The sequence below is a fragment of the Micropterus salmoides genome, unplaced genomic scaffold (assembly GCF_014851395.1).
Source record: "Micropterus salmoides isolate LMB-PRFRI ecotype aquatic unplaced genomic scaffold, ASM1485139v1 Ms_hic_scaffold_7, whole genome shotgun sequence".
Classification (NCBI taxonomy): domain Eukaryota; kingdom Metazoa; phylum Chordata; class Actinopteri; order Centrarchiformes; family Centrarchidae; genus Micropterus; species Micropterus salmoides.
This window is the reverse complement of record NW_024044459.1, coordinates 28,598,040-28,620,247: the sequence shown is the minus strand read 5'-3', so window position 1 is coordinate 28,620,247 and position 22,208 is coordinate 28,598,040. Positions and strand designations below refer to the sequence as shown.

The 22,208-nt window shown below is 39.3% G+C and overlaps 1 protein-coding gene and 1 long non-coding RNA gene across 2 annotated transcripts in view; one reads left to right on the top strand and one right to left on the bottom strand.

The window, feature by feature from the left end:
- The window catches only part of adgrv1 (adhesion G protein-coupled receptor V1), a 108,583-nt gene extending 86,607 nt beyond the window's left edge, over nucleotides 1–21,976 (top strand). Inside the window, 4 exon segments of the mRNA XM_038704464.1 lie at nucleotides 7,903–8,024; nucleotides 14,740–14,925; nucleotides 17,516–17,693; nucleotides 21,495–21,976. Of these exon segments, the coding sequence (XP_038560392.1) occupies nucleotides 7,903–8,024; nucleotides 14,740–14,925; nucleotides 17,516–17,693; nucleotides 21,495–21,613 (605 nt within the window). The 3' untranslated portion in view covers nucleotides 21,614–21,976.
- Nucleotides 9,122–14,699, bottom strand: LOC119892276. The gene is made up of 2 exons (XR_005442529.1): nucleotides 12,780–14,699; nucleotides 9,122–11,242 (listed from the first exon to the last, which is right to left on the bottom strand). It is a non-coding gene; the product is annotated as an uncharacterized LOC119892276 (long non-coding RNA).
- Nucleotides 21,977–22,208: the final 232 nt, after the last annotated feature.

Genomic DNA, 22,208 nt, shown 5'->3' with positions numbered 1-22,208 from the left:
CATGTGCTTTATGTAATGTTCTTGTTTACAGAGAAATAACCATCATGGAATTATGGTCAGTATGAATCAGTGGCATTTATTTAGCGCAGTCAGTCACTTCGTCCGCACATGAAGATCCTAACCAAACCACTTTAGTCCCTCAGTATCATGGCTGTAATCAGTGGCCATCGGTGAGAATCAGCAGGCTTTAGCTTGTTTTGCTCAGTCAAGGCCCTCCAATGACAAAGCAAAGCCTGAATTAGTGCCAGTCCTTTGGCTGGCAAGCAGTTTGCCCTACACACTGTGTGTGGCCTTTGAAGTAGTATATAAAACCAAAACAGTGTTTTGCTGAGTTGCAGGTAGGTGTGCATTATTAACAAGAGAGCAATACTTTTACATTCACAAACCAGGTTAAAGGTCAGCATGTAGGATTTTTTCCTGACAGGAGCATTTTACTCTGGGGGACAGTGTGGACAGCAGAGATCAAGAGTCGACAGGATAGGTTTGGGGTGAGTTGAGGGTTATGGAAACCATGAATGCTGTGCTGTATGTTTAATGCTAAAATAAGAGAAGAAGCAGTCGACAAAGGTTTCAACAGCTTCTAAAACTCAACGGAACGGCCCTTGAGGTGTGAATATGTGTGTCCAGTTTTGTGAATACAGCTGCACTTTGAAAAGGCTGCTCATGAATGGGCATTCAAATGAATTCAAAAGCTCAAAATCGGACAGCAACAGTTTTATAGTTTTTATCTGGAGGCATAATGACAAAATACCACCACATATACACATGCACATCTATAAGCATGAACACAAATGCACACAAACAATATGACCTGTATTATTATTATTTATTTAAGATTTTAGCAGAGTAGTGTATCAGTATTGGCATTATTATCAGTATTTGTCTCAACATGTCTCAACAGGTCTGTAGTATTAAATTGTTTTTAGCACAGACTACGCCTCTGCTCATTCCCTGGACTTATGTACAAGTTCTCAAAAGCTACAGGCACTGATAAAACAACCCTGATCAGTTTCAGTCCTGCCATATGCAGTGGTCAGATGAAAGACCAATCATAAAAACTCCTTTGATTCACCTTGATACATCAGATATGGGTTAGTCTATTAGTGTGAGCTTCACCTTGACGTTCCTGTCCAGCTGACATTCGTGCAGAACCTGTGTGATAGCTGATGCCATTTGCTCACCAACATTTTCAAATGCCTTGCTGCAGCAAACGACTGATGAGATAAGCTGAGGGCTAATCTGTGTGTGTGTGTGTGTGTGTGTGTGTGTGTGTGTGTGTGTGTGTGTGTGTGTGTGTGCATGCGTGAGTGATTGTGAGAAGCCCACATGTGAAACTCACAGGGCCGTGTGAGATATAGCAGGACTTCTGACGTCAGTGAAATCCAGAAAGTGTGCCAGTGTGTGATATGTACCTGTGCCTGAGCAAATATTGGAACTCTGCCATTGTGCCCAATGTCAGACATGTCAGCATAAAAAACACATAAACTAACTAAACTAAATTTAGACCCCACTGAACCCACAATGTGTGTTTGCAAGATATGGTGTTCTTTCGATACAGAGGTGAACAGACTTTTCAACGTGAGCAGAGTTGAATGAATAACTTGTTGTTCTTGGTCAGGAATGTGGAAATAAACAGGTGATGAATCAGGTTTGATTGCAAAGTGCGGTATTATGTATTTTGTGTGTTTAAGGCTGTGCAGTTGCTTTATTTGGTGTCAGACATGTATATTAGGCATATTTTGCTCTCATAGCGTAGTTATCGATAGCTTTGAATATATATTCGTTATGGCTTCATCATGTACATATCAAGTCAATTCAAGTTGATGTATTTGGTTGAAAGTATTTTATTGTTTTGTTTTTAGGAATAGTTTGTTCCCATCATTCATCAGTCCTAGTTATAAGTAGACTGCCTATCACCAACATGGAGATTATTACTTGACATTATTGTAAACACTAAAATAGCAACACCTCTATCTTATCTTCGGTTGAAATGTCAAAGACTTTTAATTACAGCTGTATATTGTTAAAATTCTACCAAAGAGTAATCCCCTCTCTAAACCTCTCAGATGGTTTCATTTAAATTTTACCTCTTTGATGCCCAATGAGGTAAAATTATCTACTAATTTACAAAAACAGCAATGATCCCCAAAAATTAACTCAAATTTGAACTTTGATTTTTTATTTTTCCCTACCTGATTAATCATCTTGGATTTCTCTTGTGACCCTTTGAGGGGGTCAACCCATAGATTGGGAACCACTTGACTAAATTGTATATAGTAGTTCAATCTAAATGGACCTCAACTAGCCACAACAGTGAAATGCTATTTATGCACTCATCTATCAGTATTAACAATTTAATAATGTAATATATTTGTTTGTATTTTCTGCAGAAAGCTTTTAAATTATAAGTACACTTTGCTGCTAATACATCTGTTATTTTCCTTAAGTGAGATTTTACTTGTAAGAGGGGTATTCTTAATTTGTTGTATTTCTTTGCTGTATTACTTTTACTCAAGTAAAGAAGGAGAACTTCTTCCATCGCTGTTGGGCTTATTTTCCTTTGTAAATTGCTGAATTTACTTCTGAATTCTTTATAGTTCTTCAGTGTTTTCTTCAGTTATCACAAGAGCACAATATCATTTCTCTTACCAGATTATTCTCTGCAATTAAACAATATAAAAACAGCTTAAACTGTGCCTGTACGTTCAAACATGGTTCAAACACACATTACTTGTGTGTGGAGTGTTTGTTTATTACAGCTTGTTGTTATTACAGCTGCTGACCTCCTGTGTGACAGTAATGTCAGCAGCATCTTGACTTTCTGCCCTGCTGTTTTTGTTGAACCCATTCCTCCTCTTAGTTTGTCTTTTCACACCAGGAACCAGCTCTGAGCCTGTTCTCCTGTGGAGAAAAGTAGCTCACTTGTCTCCAGAGAAAATCACAAGAAATAGTTTTTGAGCAGAAATTGCACTACTCGGGGGCTATGGTAAACTGTTTATTTATTACTTAGCTCCACCAGACAGAAAGATGCCAATGACAAGCTAAGACCCTGTCATGCGTTTGTTTATGCAAAGGCTTACACATCATTCTTGCATACTCATACCCATACAAGCATATGCACACATACAGTAACTAAGGAACACTTGTGCCTACTCTACTGCTTCTTCTTCTTCATGGTATCACTAAACCAAATAGTCGGTCAGCATTTTGCAGTTAGTCTCCATTTGGCTCTAGGAACCTGTCCTTACTGTGGGAGCTCTGCCTTGTACACAGACTGGAATGTGCTTACATGGCTGGAAAAATCAAACCAGGGAGGAGATGGAGACAGATGTGCAAGATAGAGAGAGAGAGAGAAGTTAGAGAGAGAGTGAGAAAAACTGTGTAAAGCAATGTATGAACATGCTTATTAAGCAGATTATTCTAACTCTGAGCAAACATATACCAAAATGAGACTGAATGTCCCAAAATGGGCCATAGAGGCCATAGAAAACAATGACCAAAGTATTGTAAGAATAAGTAAAGAAGATGTACAGGAAATAAGTCTTAATGGCAACCAGAAAAGGAAGAAAATGAAGGAAACATTGCTAAGAAAGGATAAGAGGGTTCAGCCAGAGGAAAAGTGCAGTGAGATAAGGAACAGAACTTGGAGCAGAGTGGAACTGACAGGGTGGGGGAAGTGGCACCTACGTGAGAGCTTTTTGTGCAAACTTGGGCCCCTCGCCCTGTGTTTCCATCCTACTTGTGAAGTGAACTGCACAGTCTGTCCTACATAACACCAACCAGAAGACTACAGCTAGAGTGACTCCGCAGTGTAATTTTGAATTGATGCATTGTCCATTTCCCATCGAGGGGTCAGCATTTTATTCAATCTGGGATAAAGCTGATTTTCTGTTGCCTTCAAATCCATTTGTTAAGTAATATATAAGATTCATCTTATTGTGTACTCTTTTTGTACAGTGTCTTTTGTGTCAGTTTAATAAAATGTGCTCTATATGGTCATGGTAAATATGACCATATAGATATATAGGTACTTCTGGGGTATCTCAAGGCTCTATCCTAGGTCCTCTTCTCTTCTGTGTTACCATTATGTAATTATTGTGTTCGTTTTCATTATGATGCTGATAATACACAGTTATACATTCCTATTCAACCCAGTGGATCTATCAGTCTCTCTAATCTGAACGCATACCTGTCTGAAATTAATAACTGGATGACTTCTAACTTTCTAATGTTAAACACAGATAAAACCAAAATTGTTATTGTTGGACCGGCCAAACACATATGTCCATTTAAATATGTGTCTCTGTATCTTTATGGATGAGTTCCTTGTCGCTTGAATTCAACATCAGGTCTGCTTTTAAGTTAGCGTTTCACAATCTCCGTAATACAGCCAGAATACACCCATTTCTCTCATTATCTGATACAGAGATTCTGATCTATACATTCATGTCTTCATGGCTTGATTATTGTTAATTTCCTTTTCTCTTGCTTACCCCAGCCAAATAGCCTGGAAACTGTCCAACACTGCTGCAAGAATCCTAACCAGAACTAGAACCTCTTCCAATTTGCTGCCAGTACAAACTACAGCTGATTTTAAAGTACTCACACTGACCTATAAAGCACCACATGGGCTAGCACTGGTTACCTCTCACATCTCTTTCTGTCATACACACTAACACGCCTCCTGCGTTCTTCTGGGTCCGCTTTGTAGTCCCTTCCTAACAGTCTTCCCAGCTATATTCGTAGTCGTATTATTTAATTTACTGTAATCATCTGGTCGGTTCATTATCTTTGTTTGTTTGAATCCTCTCATTGCAACTTGTTGATTTATTGCTATTGTTATCAATGTTTTATCTCTACCTATTAATATATATAATTTGTGTTTCTTAATAATCTATCAGTTGCATTGTTTGTTAGTGCTACTGCCATTGTAACGTGTGTTGAGAGACTCTTGTGTGTGCGTGATTATGCACTTTTAATACATTTGATTTTACTTATTCATCAGCTCAGTATTTATCAGACCAGAGCTAAAGCCGATGCTAATTTATGCTAACCAAAAAGAGGGTGTGTTTAAAATATTCTACTACTGCATTGCACCTTTGATGGCCAATTAGCAAACAAATCTCTTCCCCTTTTTGTAAAGAGAATCTGATGCCCCCAATACAAAAAAACTGAAAAATCAGGCTATAAATTTGATCAAATCCGGCCTTTTCTTTTTAATTTTCCCCGTAACCCATCGTCTTTATAAGGGCCACATCTTTTAAAAATATACATTATTTTGGCTTATTTCAACAGCTGCCTTGTCCTGCTTCATTATTTCCTTTTGAAGGAAATAAGCTGGATAGTAATGAGCTGTTTTATTTAGCAGGCCTCTCTCTGACTCTCTCTCTGTTGTGATGACTCACTCTTGACTGTTGACTTAGTCTGCTCCTGATTGGCAGTGCTCATTTTGTTTGTCCTCTAATTAGCTGTTCTAATAAAAGAAGAGGGAATGATTTTTCAAGCTGAGAGGAATACCATGAACTGATAGATGATACGCCAGTGGCCTTAATTCAGTCTCCACTTCAATGTGAGATTGTTCTCTTGAACTCTCACATCATTAATCAAGAATCATGAATCTTACAATTGCAGTTGTTAAAAGGAATATGAATGTATCTGTCTTATCTTTTATAGTAAGGACAGACACATTTTAAGTATTCATCTCTACTTATGTACTTATGTAGCATGACATACTGTATGTGGTCTATCAACACTGACAGAAAGTGGGTTACTAGTGGCGCCAGTTGCTACAGGAGAACTCTGTTTAGAAACATGTGGTGGGCTTGTCTTATCTTAAAAACACTTGACCTAGTCCTAATTCGGAAGATCTGTTTGCCTGTATTTCTGCATGCTGTGTACAGTGTTGTGTGTGTACACTGTACTGTATGCAGCATGCAGGGGAAAGAGTGAGCATTTTAGCAGTTCATGTGTGCATTGTGCATGTTGCATGTGTTTTTAGGGCCATATTTACTATTTGTGTTTCCCCAAGGATTTTTTTCCGGGGCGACCCCCGAACTACTAATTTCTCCTGTTTAAGTTCGTCACATTCTCTGTTCCTCTTTTTTACTGCTAAAGTTACTACCTCCTGATGGAGCTTGCGACAGTTTTGCTACATTCAGATATTGGATGACATCTGTTTTAATTTGCTGCCAGATTCTGTTAAATTATTTTCCCAATTTTTCAAAGAAAAAAGCTCTCAATTCAACTCCAAGTAAGCATTACAGCAAACAAGCTTCTCACACTTTTATTTTGCAGGCAAAACTACAAAGAGGAAGTGATTATGTGTGTAACTGTTACTACCTTGACTGAGATCTAATTCAGCACCGCTATCAAAGTATTTATTTATTTATATTTTTTACAGCTATCAAAGCACCATAATCTGGCCGCGGGCCAGATATTATTGTTGATGGGCAGTTTTGGCAAGGGTCCATGATCACAGATAGAATTAATGTGTTTCCCTTGTCAATGTTTGTATAAATTTCATCTATTATGTGGTTTATAATGCTGTGGTGCAGAAACAGTGACAATGTTTCACTCTCTTGGCTTACATTTTCCATGTTATTTGTCAGTGTCCAAGTCACAGTAACATATGGATATACTAAATAATTAAGTAAATATAAATCATTAATATATCTACCTAAAGAAACCTAATTTCTGGACTGACTACTCTATGCTGTCTCAGAAGAGAAACCTTTTGTGCTGTCTCAGCCACCGTAGCTGTCCTATGCTCTTTGAAAGGGTAGGGGGCAGTGATAGACTGGACAGTTGGTTGCAATTCACAACCTCACCACTAGATGCCACTAAATCTTTCACACTGAACCTTTAAGCATTGTCAATTTCAATATTAGTATTTTATACTAAAGAATGTTACTAGGCAATGTAGGATTGGTTTTAATGTCATTGTTAAGCATTTAGAAGCTATTAGCGATCAAACAAAATTGAAAAAACATTGTCCACCAGGCTGTTTGTTCAAAAGTAATTATTAATTAGCCACATACACACACTCTTTATATCAGTGAATTAATCAGAGTTATAATTTCATGTCCATTTTGATAATCTACTCTATTTTGCACTGTACTATTGCCACTCCTTAAAATATAAAGTGTATATATATATGTATATATATATTTACATTTGTCTGTTACCTTTCCACAAATTAAATGATTGTCCGCACTGGCTTTTGATCAGTGCATTAGTGGCATCGCAAATGTTCAATAGATGAAGCCCTGAGTGGGGAAAATGGGAGTACAGCCCTGAGCGCATGCTTGCATGTGTGCTTGCTTATTGGCATACATAAAGGGTTTTCAGTGTGTGTGTGTGTGTGTGTGTGTGTGTGTGTCTGAGGTCTTCTCAGCCAATTTTGTATTTCTTCTCTCCAGCAGTTTACAGTAATCACTTAAACCAGGGTCCACATGTGGACTCATTAAGACTTTTGGAGCAGAAAGTTGCTGTACACCAATGCTGAATAAGGGGGTGAAAACTGGTTCATTAAACAACTCCTGAGGCCTGCTCCTGGCTCTAACACCCAAACCTTCTCTTCTTACTGGGGATTATCAGCCGTTGCTTTAAAAACATGCTATACTACTTGAAACTAGATTCAAGCATGAAGTGTGAAACTCACTTGTAGTATGTGTGTGTGTGTGTGTGTGTGTGTGTGTGTGTGTGGTGTGTGTGAGAATGTGTACATGCACATTCATAAAAAGAATACAGCTGGCATAAGCTTTTACTATCTTGTGTACTTACAAGCTTATCAACTGGATATTACATTACATACTCATATTATATATTTTATTTAGTTTTTGGCGTACTAACTTGTGAAGATGTTGTTTTTTAATCCTCCTGTGTTTGTTATCTTGTGCCCAGAGGTGCCGCTGGTCCTTTACTTGTTCCTGCTCATCTCCCTGGTCTGGCTGTGGGCTGGACTCCATATGAGCTACAGGTACCTGTGGATGCTCATCCTCTACGTCATCTTTAACTGTTTGCTGGTGAGCTCATTTACTTATTTATCTATTAGTTTGTTTACATGCTTGCTTACTTGTCTACTTTAAATTTATACAATTTTCTCAATCAACAGCAGCATCTCACCAACTTGTATTGCAGGCAAGACAATTTACTGATACCATTAACATAAATTTGTCCCAAGTGCAGAGTTAAGAAGTGAAATTCATCCAAACAAATGTTTTGATGTGCACCCTCACACTTGAAGTGTGTTGTATTTTGAGTTTGCCAAGCATTTCTTTTTCCAGGTTGGACTTGGGTTTACATCATTAAAGATACACTCATTTATTTTGTTATACAGCTCCTAATTGCACACTAAAATCTACAAATTACCTCGCAAACTTCAAACTGCACTCTGAGCCAGGAAAAAGTGTGGGGATTTGAGGGTTCTACAGGGTGCAAAAATAATAATATCAGCATGTGTACTTTTTGATTAACATAGATCTTTTCTTCTGTGTGGTAATTCTGAGTGTGTTTGCATTTCATGGATAATATAAGAGGGCTTTCTGGAAGTTACCACAAATAAAATATTGATGATTTAGGCTACTAGTCTGGTATGTGTGTCTGTGTACATGCGTGAGTGTGTGTGTGTCTGTTGATGTTTTGTTGACTTAGAGAGTGATGAAGGCTGCTTCATCCCACTTTGAAGCTCTGCTTTGATGTGTTGGTGAGGCAGCACAAGAAGAGCCTCAGGAGTGGAGAGAGAGGAGGGGTTATCACTGTGTCACATCTCACTGAAGCCTCTCACTGCCATCTCTCTCTCCACTTTCCATTTGTGCTTTTCTCTATTTGTTGTCTCTCTGCTTACCCCTTGCTTAGTTTGCTGTTCTCAGTCTATATTCCGACACTGTGCTCCAAGTAGTGTTGTAGTCAAGACCACCCAAACCGAGACCAAGTCAAGACCAAGACCAGAGTTTATCGAGACAGAGACAAGACCAAGACCTTTAGGGGTTTGAGACCAGTCAAGACCAAGACCGACACACAATAAAATGTGGAACGAGATCATAGGTGCTTCTCAAACTGATCTGAAAGATCCACATACCTATTAAAACACCCATATACAAACATGAAGAGCTGAAATCGGTAATGGTAACAACACATTTTTAATTAGGGTTATTGGTTGCATTTGAAGCAATACGTTTTCCATCCAGTCAAAGTTAGGATGCTAACAAATAAATCAGATAATGCAAAAGAAATTTATTGATATCCCTTGAAATAAAATCCTGAGTCCTCAATGTCCAAGACCGAGAACAAATGCGGTCGAGTCCAAGACAAGACCAAGACCATCAAAAAGTGATCTCAAGACCGGTCTCAAGTACTACACTAGCTCCAAGTATAAGAGGAGATATATACAGGTGACAAAAGTGTGCATCCTAAGTGAACTGAATTCTTTTTAGTTTATTCTTCTATTATCTTCTATTCTTCTACTTTCTCTCCATTTTGGTATTGGGTAATGTCATCAATAACTTTTTCTTGTAGTATTACTATTGATTGCATGTGGCTGATCAGAAAAAAATAGGTTCGGTGTTGTCTGAGAGGATTTCACTAAACTGTTTCACTGAAAAAGCCTGCTGTGAAACCTGTCTTTTAACAACCAAAGAGAGCTGCCAAACCATCTGAACAAGTATGTTTTTATAGTCATACAGTGTCACTTGATGGTCTAATACTGGTTCGGACACTTTGGAAAGGCTAGCACGGCTTCAATATAGTGACGATGGGTGGCTAAGCGTTGGACTGCACAGGAATATAGTGTGGAAATGTTTTGCATCTTGAGCGAATAAATTACAGTATCTCTTTAGCAAGGCAGTGGTCGTCTTGGAGGTGTGTTTGGGGTCGATATCATGCTGGAATACTGGGACAGCCTGCCCGAGGAAATCAGGGCGGCTGAGTCTGTCTGCAGTAATCCATGTCCTTAGTCTGCTTGTCTTCAGCAAATTGTTTGTGGGCTGTCTTGTGCATCATCTTTAGAAGAGGCTTCCTTCTGGGACGACAGCCATGCAGACCAATTTGATGCAGTGTGCGACGTATGGTCTGAGCACAGACAGGCTGACCCCCTACCCCTTCAACCTCTACAGCAATGCTGACAGCACTAATACGTCTATTTCCCAAAGACAACCTCACGATATGATGCTGAGTATGTGCACTCAACTTCTTTGATCGACCATGACAACCTTTTTTCGAAAAAGATATCCAGGAAGCCCTCCCGACCCCTCTCTCCTTGGTTTTCTTTCTTGTCCAGTCGATAAATGTCTGTGATCCTCTTCTGTCATCCTCTGAGAGACACCATCTGCCTGTAAAGTGTGCCATAACGGGTCTGTGGTAACCCGTGACGATATGTGGCATCCAGATGTAAAAGACAACAGTGTTGCACCAAAGTAAACTTCTCCTGTTGATACAGTGACTAATGAAGAGAAGTGATGTCAATGCCAATGGTCGATGTCGCACTTAGCACTTGTTTATGAGTTTGTTCCCCTCTGTGACATCATGTGGTCACTTATTACAGCTGACCAATAGTGTGATGGTGCTCTTTAAAGTCAGTGGTCACTGGTTATATGACCAGGTTTGTCAATAATAGGATTTTTAATTCTTTTGCACAATTTTTGTTCTGTCATTTACTTTGTCAACTTAATATTTTTATATTTAGATATTGTATGTTTATTCATGCACCAAGTCACCAAAGTAAATTCCTTGTATGTGTAAACCTTGGCAATAAAGCTGATTCTGAGAGACTGAATAACCATTCGTTTGTTAGATTCCTAAAATTAATTTATGTCACAGTTTTATTTTTCTTTTAACTTTGATTGCTGCTTTAATCCCATGGGAACACAAGATTAAAGTTCTTTTGTTCCTACTTTAGTGACCTTAATGCATTCTTGTCTTTGATTTAGGCCCCCAAGGCCTCCTACTTCTCTGTGTCCAATCCTCCGAGGTCGGCCTTCACACAAATAACTCAAACATACAGGCAGGCAGTCACGCACAAACACACCCACTCACACACACACATCACATGTATAACACATGTCCCCTCCTGGTTGGCTCTATGGCTGTCAGCGAAATTTCTAATGAGAGGGGAGACATACGATTAAAGGACTTCATGCCAGCCTAATAGATTGTCTCCTCATCCAGTTTTCCCTTGGCTTCAGGTGGAAGAAATTCTTTCGACAAGTTGACCCTCACAGCCAACTTTTGAACCTTGCAGCATTGTCTAAAAGAGAAAAAAAAAGACTTTTAGAAAACAACTATGGCAATTGATTTTCAATCCTAGCTCCTACATTGCAACCTCAAAGTTCAGACCAAAACGGGAGCCTCTGGGGTTTGATCTGGGTCTGTGGAGGGAATAAAGAAGTAGTCATCAGAGTGGAACAGACAGGTAAAGAGCCCCAAAGCCAAAGCGTGTCCAAAGACATTGATTAGCAGTAAACAAACTCGTCTGACCCAGTTTTCACAAAACACTGCTAAAGAAAGATATTATGTGTCGATGCTGTTGTTGTGAACCAAGCATGGTTGCAATTAGATTTGTGTGTGCCCATGCACATTTTGTGGAGCAAGCTTAATTTACTTAGCTGTGAAGGAGAGAAGAGTTGGAGTAAGAGGGCTGACATTATGTGGGATTGCCATAAGAGATTGAATGAAAGCAAATGGGATCCTGATAAACAAGACTGAAAATGTACTTCTTATCAAACACCTTGAACAGCAATTAGATTGTCATGATTCATATCAGATGCAGGCCTTTGAAGACATATGAAAGAAGTGAATTCCTGTGTTAATGTGCCCTGGTGCCATTTCAAGAAGTTCTGATTAAAGGGCTATTTACAGGATACTTTGTTGAAAACTGTTGCACAAGAAAATGTCAACTAAAAGTTGTGATGATTGTCACATCCATTAACAAATTAACTCTCTCTAATCTCTTCAGATTAGATTTCATGTCGCCCATCCAGCATCATCTTAATAACTAGATTGAATTCTAATTTTATTGTCACTTCATTATTGGATTTGCTGCACTCAATGTGTAAATGTTTAAATTACCAAAAGAGTTAACGAACTTTGTACTTCCATATTGCACAGACTAAGGTGCTGCATAGCCACCTGTTTCTGGCAACATTATTATTCCACTAGCTGCTTATTTAAACACGCTATCTTATCCTTAATTCAGGTCTTTAATGTGATAATTTTCCATTCTGTTCCATTGCCTTGAGGTTGGAAGTCATTATACTGCAGGTCTCTGCTGCAAAGTTTAGAAGAGCAGTTGTTGTTGTTTCCTTCATGCCGTGAATTTTCCATTAGGAGAATTTTCCATGTTTACCTTGGTGTTGTTGTTGATGTGGTTGTGTGGCTCACCCCCCAACAGCTGATTACCGAACACCATTAAACAGCTGCAGATGTTACAGCTGTGCACCACTGTGTTTGTGTATCAGAGCACAGATTACTCTTTGGTTATTGAGCGCTGTGTTTGAAGAAAGCAAACTTTAGTCTGCAGCTGGGTATTCGATACAACCAAACTCTGAAACTGGTCATATTTGTAGTAATAATTAGGAAAATTTGACTTTTTAATCCACAGACCACAGTTTGTTTCTTTTCTCCCTCCATATTTCTTCCCTCCCTCGTTTTCTATTATACCACACTGCTACTCTGCATCCACATCTGTGCCACATCAGGCCCAATTAGAAGACAATAATCAAATCACCACAGTACCACCCCTCATTATTTCCTCCTGCGGCGGCCTCACTGCCGGTAAACCTTACCTCGTTGTATTGTCACAGTCAAAGACATCCACTTCAGTGAAGCAGCACCATGCTCCATTACAATTCAATTCCACCCCTGTTTCCTCATTCAACCTTTGTACTCACCTAAAAATAGGACACAGGATATCTGTGTGGTATTATGGAAAAGAAGACCCAGGCCCACGCGTGTCTATACAATCTTACACACAATACATTGGAGATAATATTGTGAGAAATAATTTTCAGTGCTCATAAAAGCAACAGATCAGTGTCATCTAAATCCTAATTCTTTGCAGGCCTCACACAACAAGTAACAATCTGTGCTCATAACACCCCCCACACACACACACCCCTCCTCCCCCCGCTAACCCTAACCCCCCTTCAGGTAGTAAAGCCTGTTCCTCAGGCTGCACAGCCTGCTAATGATCTGTGCTAATCACCCACAGCTCTGTCGTGATAGCTAACAACATCCACACCCATATGTGAATACACACATGGCTTCTTTTGTGCTTTTAATGATTTATATTATCACGCAATGAAAGTGTATTTCCTTCTTTAACCTAATACACAGAAAATGCAAACAAAAACTCATGACAGTATAAACACTCATAACGCCAAACCTAGCTCCTAACCATGAAATTGTTTAAATCTCTCCTTTTCACACTTCACACTCCACATTAATGCACAGACACATATACATTTAAGTGGATGTACAGCAATCACAGTTAGTGTAACTCCAGGCTAGAAAGCACAGCCAATGAACTGTTACGTGTTCTGTGTGTTTTATCTATTTGCAACCCTTTTTTTCCTTCTTACAAGCTGAATGTTCCTGTTTTACAGTGCTCCCATAAACACACAGTTTCCAGTTACGGTTCCTGTTGTCTTCCTTGTAATGGTGATTGTAACCATCAGAACTGTTTATAATCCCTTTCTATGTCAATATTCTTCAGGTACATGGGTAATGATGATCACTTTACTATATACGAGCATGCTGGTTTACTCTTCTTTGCTAATCAGCTGTCTGATCTGCTGTTTCTTGTGCTCTGTTAGACACAGAAAAGAAAGAAACAGATGCATGTGGTTTTGTAACATGCAGCTTTATAGTTTGAGTATGTAACATACTGCTTGTCATAAAGTGAGATGTTTAAAACATTCTGTTTGGGATAGTTTTGAAAGTTCTAAGTCTCTGCATCTTGTTAAAAATGAGACACTTTGCTCACCAGACAAGTTGAACATTTAATAGACATGTATTTTTCGCATACAAGGCAACTAAATACATCTGGGTTTATTAATTATTAACAATTAGCATATCTAAAGATCATATATATCTCTTATGATGTCAGGGATCATTACTGTCCTTCAGTGTCCAGGAACTTACTTTATGCCCATTTCTTGTCACTTTAAATTAGACAGAATCACAGTCTTTTCATATGTCTGAATAAGTGTGTGAGGATAGGTTGGGTGTTTGTATGTGCACATATTCACACATTTTGTGCCTTGCACTCTTTGTGCGTTCCATCTCTGTCTGCCATCATCGCCTGGTGATGGGTGTTGTGAAATACGGGATGGGCTTGTGGTATTTGACACTCTGGTGTCTTGGGGTAATTCGCGCCCCGTTGCTGTTGGCCAAGAGGATTTGGTAATGACGAGGAATTGTCATTGTTCCAACGACATCATGGCCCAATGATGAAGTAATTTTATGTTAATCATGCTGGAAGATATGCTGCTGCTAATAATGATGTGAAAGAAGTTGAACCTTTTGTCCAGTACCCATGCATTGCATCCTGACTGCAGTATGACTTGATTTAACAGATTTATGCTCGTGTTTCACAGTTTGAAAATATGTAGCCAGCATCACAGACTTTGTCCTAACAGATTGTCTAAACAGGCTTTAGACTGATCATAAATGATCTTCAGGTGCTCTGCAAAAGATCAGACTGTGGAGAATTTCTTAATGCTGGTTTTCCCTCTTTCTCTACAGGGCTTGTATGTGATTGCAGTGTACTTCGTCATGCACAACCAGCTATGTTGGCCGACTAAAGCCAGTTACACAGTGGAGATGAGTGGCCATGACAGTCCCGACTCTACGTATCAGGGTGGGGGACCCACCACTGTAGGGGGCGACATAAGCAAATCAACTCAGAATCTCATCAGCGCCATGGAGGAGGTACATACACACACAGAGCTCGATAATATGGATTTCAAGTATGTTCCATATTCTCCACCTCTAATGCTTAGCATTTTTATTTTAGTTGCCGTACATGACATGTTCCACTCTTAACTATGTCCTCATCTCAAAACTAAATGGAAAATTGTGTTTTTTTATGATCTGTGTCTTCTGCTTGTAGATTTAGCCATCAGTTCTTTTAGTAATGAAAACATTTTGCTTTGCTAAAATCTGGGGAAGCAGCAACCAATACATAATTCACTTCCTGGTTCAACTTAAAACTGACATTTTGGATGCACATGCTTGTGCTTTTAACTCTGAATCGTTTGTTTACAAACTGTGTAATCATCTCACCACTTGATGATCTTTGCCCCTTTGGAGAAACGGTGCCACATGCTGTCACATTTCAGACATTTTGTAAAATCTTATCATAACCTATATGAGTGATAGCCAAAACAGAAAATTAGACCCAGCTTATAAAAAAATGTGTTCCACCTTTTCTCTCTCTTGCTTGATTTTCGTCCCCTCCCCTTTTTTTCCCATGCCCTCATTCCCATGGCTCTATTTGCCTATTCCCAGTCCTCCTTCACACATTTCTCACATAAGCTTAACGTAACTCCACAGAGAACATTCACTTTCACACACTCAGACATTTGTTTGGCCTGTCTGCTTCAGATTGATTCTCATTATGTAACATCTGTGTGTGTGTGTGTGTGTGTGTGTGTGTGTGTGTGTGTGTGTGTGTGTGTGTGTGTGGCCAGTCTTCATAACTCCCACAAACACCCACATTAACTCCTCTTGCAACCTTTCTATCCGACCTACACATCACACTCAAGCACACAGTGGAAACACACTTGCAGTACTTCTGTAGTAACTCTCCCCAGCAATGTTGTCCGTGGAGAATACCCTATAAGGACTAAGCCGGTGAGAGGGAAAGAAAGAAGGAGAAGAAAGGGGGCAGGGATTAACTTCATTACTCCTGGGAACCTCCCCTTACCTCTCTCCTTCTCAATCTCTCTTCACATCTGAGAATTGGCTACAGCAAAGTAAGAAAAATAAGAGTACAGATAGAGACCACTAGGAGCGGTGAGTCTTACATGATTGGTGATTTGTGGAGAGGATTGGTTGAAAAGGAATTAAAGTGAGATTAGAACAGAGGGTTGAATAGTTTGTTGAAAGGTTCGAGTCATCCACTCACTGCCTCCTCTCTAAGTGGATGTGACAGGTATGAGGTGCCTGGTGGTGCCTAATTCACCTCACTGGTACGCTCTGTGCCAGTTACAGTCAGGCGAGTCTCAGATGCCTGTACAACACACAGATACACGTACATTTATACATGTACATGGACAGATGAGGCATTCATAATAAATGAACACAGTGGAAAACAAGGGGAGATTGTGGATTCACAGGGTGATTATTGTGGTTGTTTCCTCTTTTTGTTTCACTCTCTGCCATCTTCATCTCATTTTTTCTGTCCCTTCACTCTTGTATTTTGCTTTAAGAATGCATGAAGTGTTTATTCACCCAAAATGAATAATTTTTGATTCTCCGCTGTCATCTGTCTAACTCTCTGCCGGCAGCATCCTTTCCATGTTGTTAGTTCTGATTCAGTGTGAAACCCTATACCCACTGACCTTGCTCTCACCCCGTGAACCCACTGCCCTGTGGGTTGGCCTTACCCCTTTGGGGTGCTTAGACAACATGCACTTTGGCTGACCCTAACTCATCACAGACATGATTACATGGCTGACAGACGCAGCCATTTGCTGAATTAAATGTGCATATATGTGTGTGAGAGTATTGATAATGAGAATGGTTGACCTGATTTTGCCCTGCATTATCAGGTTAATGTTTTCAGAGCATTGATCTGATCTTTATCAACAACACATGAAGACAGTCTTTAACGTGAACTATGATATGCAACTTAAGAACTACTCTCTATGTCACTCGTGGTTATAATGATATAACTAAATGGTTAAACATGGTTATAACTAAATAAAACTGTCACGTTACATGATCAACAATAAACCTGGAACCTGTTTGCAGCCACAAGTAAACAAGCGCTCATTCATCTTTTCATAACGAAGGACAGTCAGAGTTAACCTCCGGTAGGTCGTAGCTAAGGCAAGAAGCAAGCTAACGTTAAATGGCCAATGCTGAGCTAAACATATTTACTAACCTCAGGTTACTAACCTATTTTGCATTCAGCCCTTCTTTGTTTGGACCTTGTTATATGAAGTTTTAAAGCCAAATTTTATGATGAATGGCACAGCAGTTGCTGCCGGTGTTTGTTGTCCACTCTCACGTGTGGCAGCGCGCAGCTTATACTACTTGTTACGTAGGTAGGTTATAGGTAATAACTGCAAGCTCATCAGACGTGTCCTAAAAATAAACATTGTTCACAAGTCCCACACCTCGGGTCCGAGTCAAGTCTGAACTCTTTTGAGGACGAGTCTCAAGTCGAGTCAGAAGTCACTGTGTGCGCGACTTAAGTCGGACTTGAGTCTGAGTCTCAAACTCGAGTCCCCATCTCTGTGTGCTAGTTGTGCATGTGCTCATATGGCTGTATATGTGCATCTGTGTGCCTCAGGTGTCAGCAGACTGGGAGCGAGCATCGCTGCGGCCCAGCAGTCAGCCCAGCAGTGTGTTTAAACCCAGTCCTGTGATGGGAACGTACACCACCGAGGGAGGCTTCATCAACACCAACCTGGTCACCGCCGACGAGGAGTCGCAGGAGTTTGATGACCTCATATTTGCCTTAAAAACTGGTGAGGATCCCACCAATGCACAGATGTTATGTAATGTAAAATGAGTTTCTCTTACACAGTGTCATTTTCTGACGCATGAGTTTTAAAAAGTACCAGCAACAGTAACCAGGATCACAATATAATATTGAATTTCCACTTTAGTATCAATAGAGTCAACACAAAACTGTTTCTAGTTTCACTTTTGTCCACTTCAACTCAAGTGCCTTAATTATTAGATTAATTTCTGACATATTGAATTTATCACTAGACTTTAGTCTGGTTACCGGTACTGTGCAAAATGTCACCACAATCAAAAGCAATGTGTTGGCCACAAAACTTTAAACTCAAAATTAAACCTTTTTAACCAGGCCTGACACATGTGGCTGATAGCAAAATAGATATGTTATGATTTCATGTTGGATTAACCACTAACAAAGAGTGTGTATTTTATTATTTCATATGCCTACAGTATCTTTAGCATCCATTAGCATCAGACCCTGATTGGTCATTCCTCTGCTTACCTTAAATCCTTCTGCTGCCATGGTAACCTTTCTTCCTCTGTTGCTATCAATGTTTAATGAGCTGAGGGCCCAAACACCTCACTGATATATCACACACACACACACACACACACACACACACACACATAGACATGGACAGTCCTCTCCTCACTCTTTCAAATCTCTGAGTAATTGCTTCACACTGTCTGAATAAGAATCAGGCCCAGCTGGACAAGAGCCAACAAAATCTTCAGTACACCGGGACACTCCTCTGCTGTTAATGTGACTCCACTGGAGTCATTTTCGCACACTTGAAAAAAATAACCAATGATTGCAGTGTAAGTTTTATACTGCAGACAGTTTATCATCTAAATTGTTGTTATAAACAAGCTGCATACTATGTTACTTTAAAATGAGAAATAAAGTGATAAAGTAATAATTAATATGGTAGTGTGATGCTTTCATAAATGTCATTTGAGTTTGCTGTAGATTAATTGTAGTTAATCACTTCACACTTTGCATTGCGACAATTAATGAAGACAGACTCATATCGAGACATTGACACGAGACAGGAGCAAACAACATGACTTTTGAAAGACCAGTGATTTGTTTGTTTATTTTAAACAGAGGGAGGCTAGATTTATAATGGTAATCGTTCTGTCTGGTACTCGTCCCTGGATTGTTATTCTTTGGTTATTTATTGCTTTTCAGATCTTTCAGTCCCTTTTACTCCGCGCCAATAGTAAGTGCTCCTGCTGATGGAAAGCTAACCATTTAAACCTCAGATTTAAGTATATGCCAGTCAGTTTTAGTCTCACATCATTGAAATAACAAGAGTTTGGTCATATGCTGGTTGCTCTGGAAGAGATGAGAGATATGTAGTGAAGACCAACCTGATAGGACTGCGACTGAGTCAGGTCACATTGACTTTCTCGGTTAATCTCTTGGAATTCTGGATAATAACGTTCAAGGAAAATAAATGAATCATTAACAACTATTGAGCAATGCCAGGCTTCTGATGTTTTTGTCCCAAGGTTCAGTTTGACTTTGCAGAGAAGGTTGTCCTGTTTGGGACACATCAGGCTTTAAATCTTGAAACCCAAGCTTTACTTTGTTGGAACCTCACAGAGTCTGTTCAGCTGCATCAGTGCAGCCTAAATGCAGCAGCACATGCTAGCGTGCATCCCAGAAAAACTAAACTTTAACTTTACACATTAAATGTCCTTGCTAGCAGGTGTGAGTTCGAGATTACCAGGTGTTAATATATGTGCACTAGGCTGAGACGATAGTGTTACACTCTAACTTGGACATATCCTCTTGTGAGGCAACAACGTGAAACAGAGGCAGAGGCGTGTGTTTGTCCATGCATGTGTGTCACTCCCCATCTCAAGTAAAGTGACGGTTGTGGCAGCGGGACATTTGTCTCTGATCTGCTCTCCTCCTGACCTCTCCCTGCTGTCCTGAGCTCGTGTGGTGTTCAACCTTAAATGGCCTCGAGGCTTCAGCAACCGAGCCAGGGAATGTGTTGGTCCCCTCATCTGCAAACTCAGCAGGATGAAGTTATCATTCATATTATTCAGTGTAGCAGAGAGGCAGGTTTGCCAGATTTGATGAAGTCAAAACTGTTGGCTCCTCGCAGGTCTCTGGAAAACATAAAACTTGATCTTTGCTGAGTGGACAACAGATACTCAAAACTTCAATTCTTTTGATAAACTTGGGTCAAAATCCTCTGTATATTGCTGCTCAAAACTGATTTTTTTTGTCTACCTGCCATAAGGATTTTCTTATTTCACACTCTCCCTGGTGACCTCTGAACTTCTCTTAGGCCATGTGCGTCACACTGAACTTTTAACTTATGGTTTTAATTTCAACTAGTCAGTCAGCAGTAAAGATAAATCGCTCATCAGAATTACATAATAGGGCACCGCCTGACGAGGGTCAGCAAGTAGCGCTGTAATCAGGGTCTTCACGCTTCATTTGGTAGTGAACTATTAACACACACAGAGGCACACACGTACCTTCACACATGTACTCTTCGTAGTACGACTGACAGCTGGTCGTTAACTTGTTGGTTTTACTGTTAAATGGCAGCGTCTTCTTATCAAATAAGAAGAAGCTGCCATTTATATATTGTACCTGACTGCATGAAGCATCATAGGTCTGGACACTCCTCTGGTTATGTCATAAGAGTCATACATCACCTTATTTTGTAGGTTACGGTTTAATGCATAATGCAAAGGATTCGACGTACCACTTAGCAGAACATTAAAATCCTGAACTTTGTTCAATTGTTGTTCCTAGTGTTTACACAGCCAACAGCCTTTATCAATACAGAGAGAGGTATTTAGTGTCTGACATTAAGACATCTTGTAAAATAGAAATTTAGGAATCGGAAAAGTGAAAAGTTAAGGATGAACAAATTATCAATACAGTTTATCTTAGAAGCAGATGAGGTAAAAAGTATACCCAAGAAATAAATCTCACGTTTGTTGTCCTAATAATAGAAAATGTTAAAATAATTTATTTATGTGATTTCACATCAGTGATTTTTAATATGAAAATGCACAGAAATTTCTATTTCACAACATGTAGAAGCCCTTTCAGCAGTTGCTGGATCTACACTTAAAGTGATCTCTTATTTCTTGACTGGTTGCAGAATTTATTACCAAAACACATTGAACTCCAGAAGCTCTCAAGACATCCTGCAAACAGACAAACAAACAAACAAACAACACGGAAAACATATAGTAACCTTCCTATCTACTTGTTGAACACCCACAGTAGATATCCATAGTAATCCATAGTAGCCCAAAATATTTATACATATGAATATGTGAGTACTTACTATATAGAAAGTGTTTATTATATGTTACTGTTTTACCAACAGGCGTGCTGTAGGATTTGTCCTCATAATGACTTACTTTGTTTCACTGCCTCCTTCCACTCTTACATCAGTCTGTCAGTCTGCTCCGTTTACAACTCGTTCCCACGACTGATCAGATACAGTACAGTATGCTGTGTGATAACACAGACATTATAATTAATATTATATAAAATTAATATAGTATCAATTACATAGGACAAATGTGACAGATGATCGCCACTACAGATAAGCTGTGTGGATTTGTTGCACTAATGTGATGAAACTGTGAATACGAGATGATCCACTACTGTTGAGTATTAAGGTACATGTAATATATAAAGACCTCAAAAACAACATACACTCTGCTGCAGAAATTCTTGCACATACACTGCATAAAGAATAAATGCTTTTTGTGTTTTTGGACTGAAGTGAAATCTAACTTTTTTTTTTCTGTTTTAGGGTCTGGACTTAATGTCAGCGATAACGAGTCCATCCCTGGAAGCCACGACGGAGGGAGCGTGAGCAACTCCCAGATAGTTGAGCTGAGACGAATCCCCATCGCCGACACACATCTCTAACTTGTTCACCTCACAAAGATCCCATGTCCTCTGTTCTTCATATCAGACACAGTATTTTTATATTATAAAATGATTTTGCACTAAAACAGTTTTTGAATAGAACATTTTCATATAGATGTTTGATACTGTATTTGATTTTTACTGTACTTCTGTTTTTATATATATATATATATGAACACATACATACATGTTTTACTAAATTAATTTTTTAAAGAAGTCCTTTATGGAGTCATTTTCTGAATGTATATTTTGATTTTCTTTTTCTGTAGAGACCTAGCAATTGAGATCACCTCAGCATAACTATGCTGCTGAGGAAGAAAATTGTGTAACATTGTTAATAAATGATTTACCATATATTTTACATATAGCTGTGCTGTATCCATTTTTTACTGCTCATATTATGTCAAAGAGGCAGTTTACTGCTGGAGGGTGCCTCTGATGTTATGACCACTGTGGGATCAAGGGTCAAACCTCCACAGAGGATGGTTTGTGTGAATGACCACTGCCTCACAGGAATTTGACAAACTGGTTCTACACTGAGAAGAGGTCTGACTGCTCTGCAGGTGTCTGCAGAGAGCAATGCATCTGAAAATTC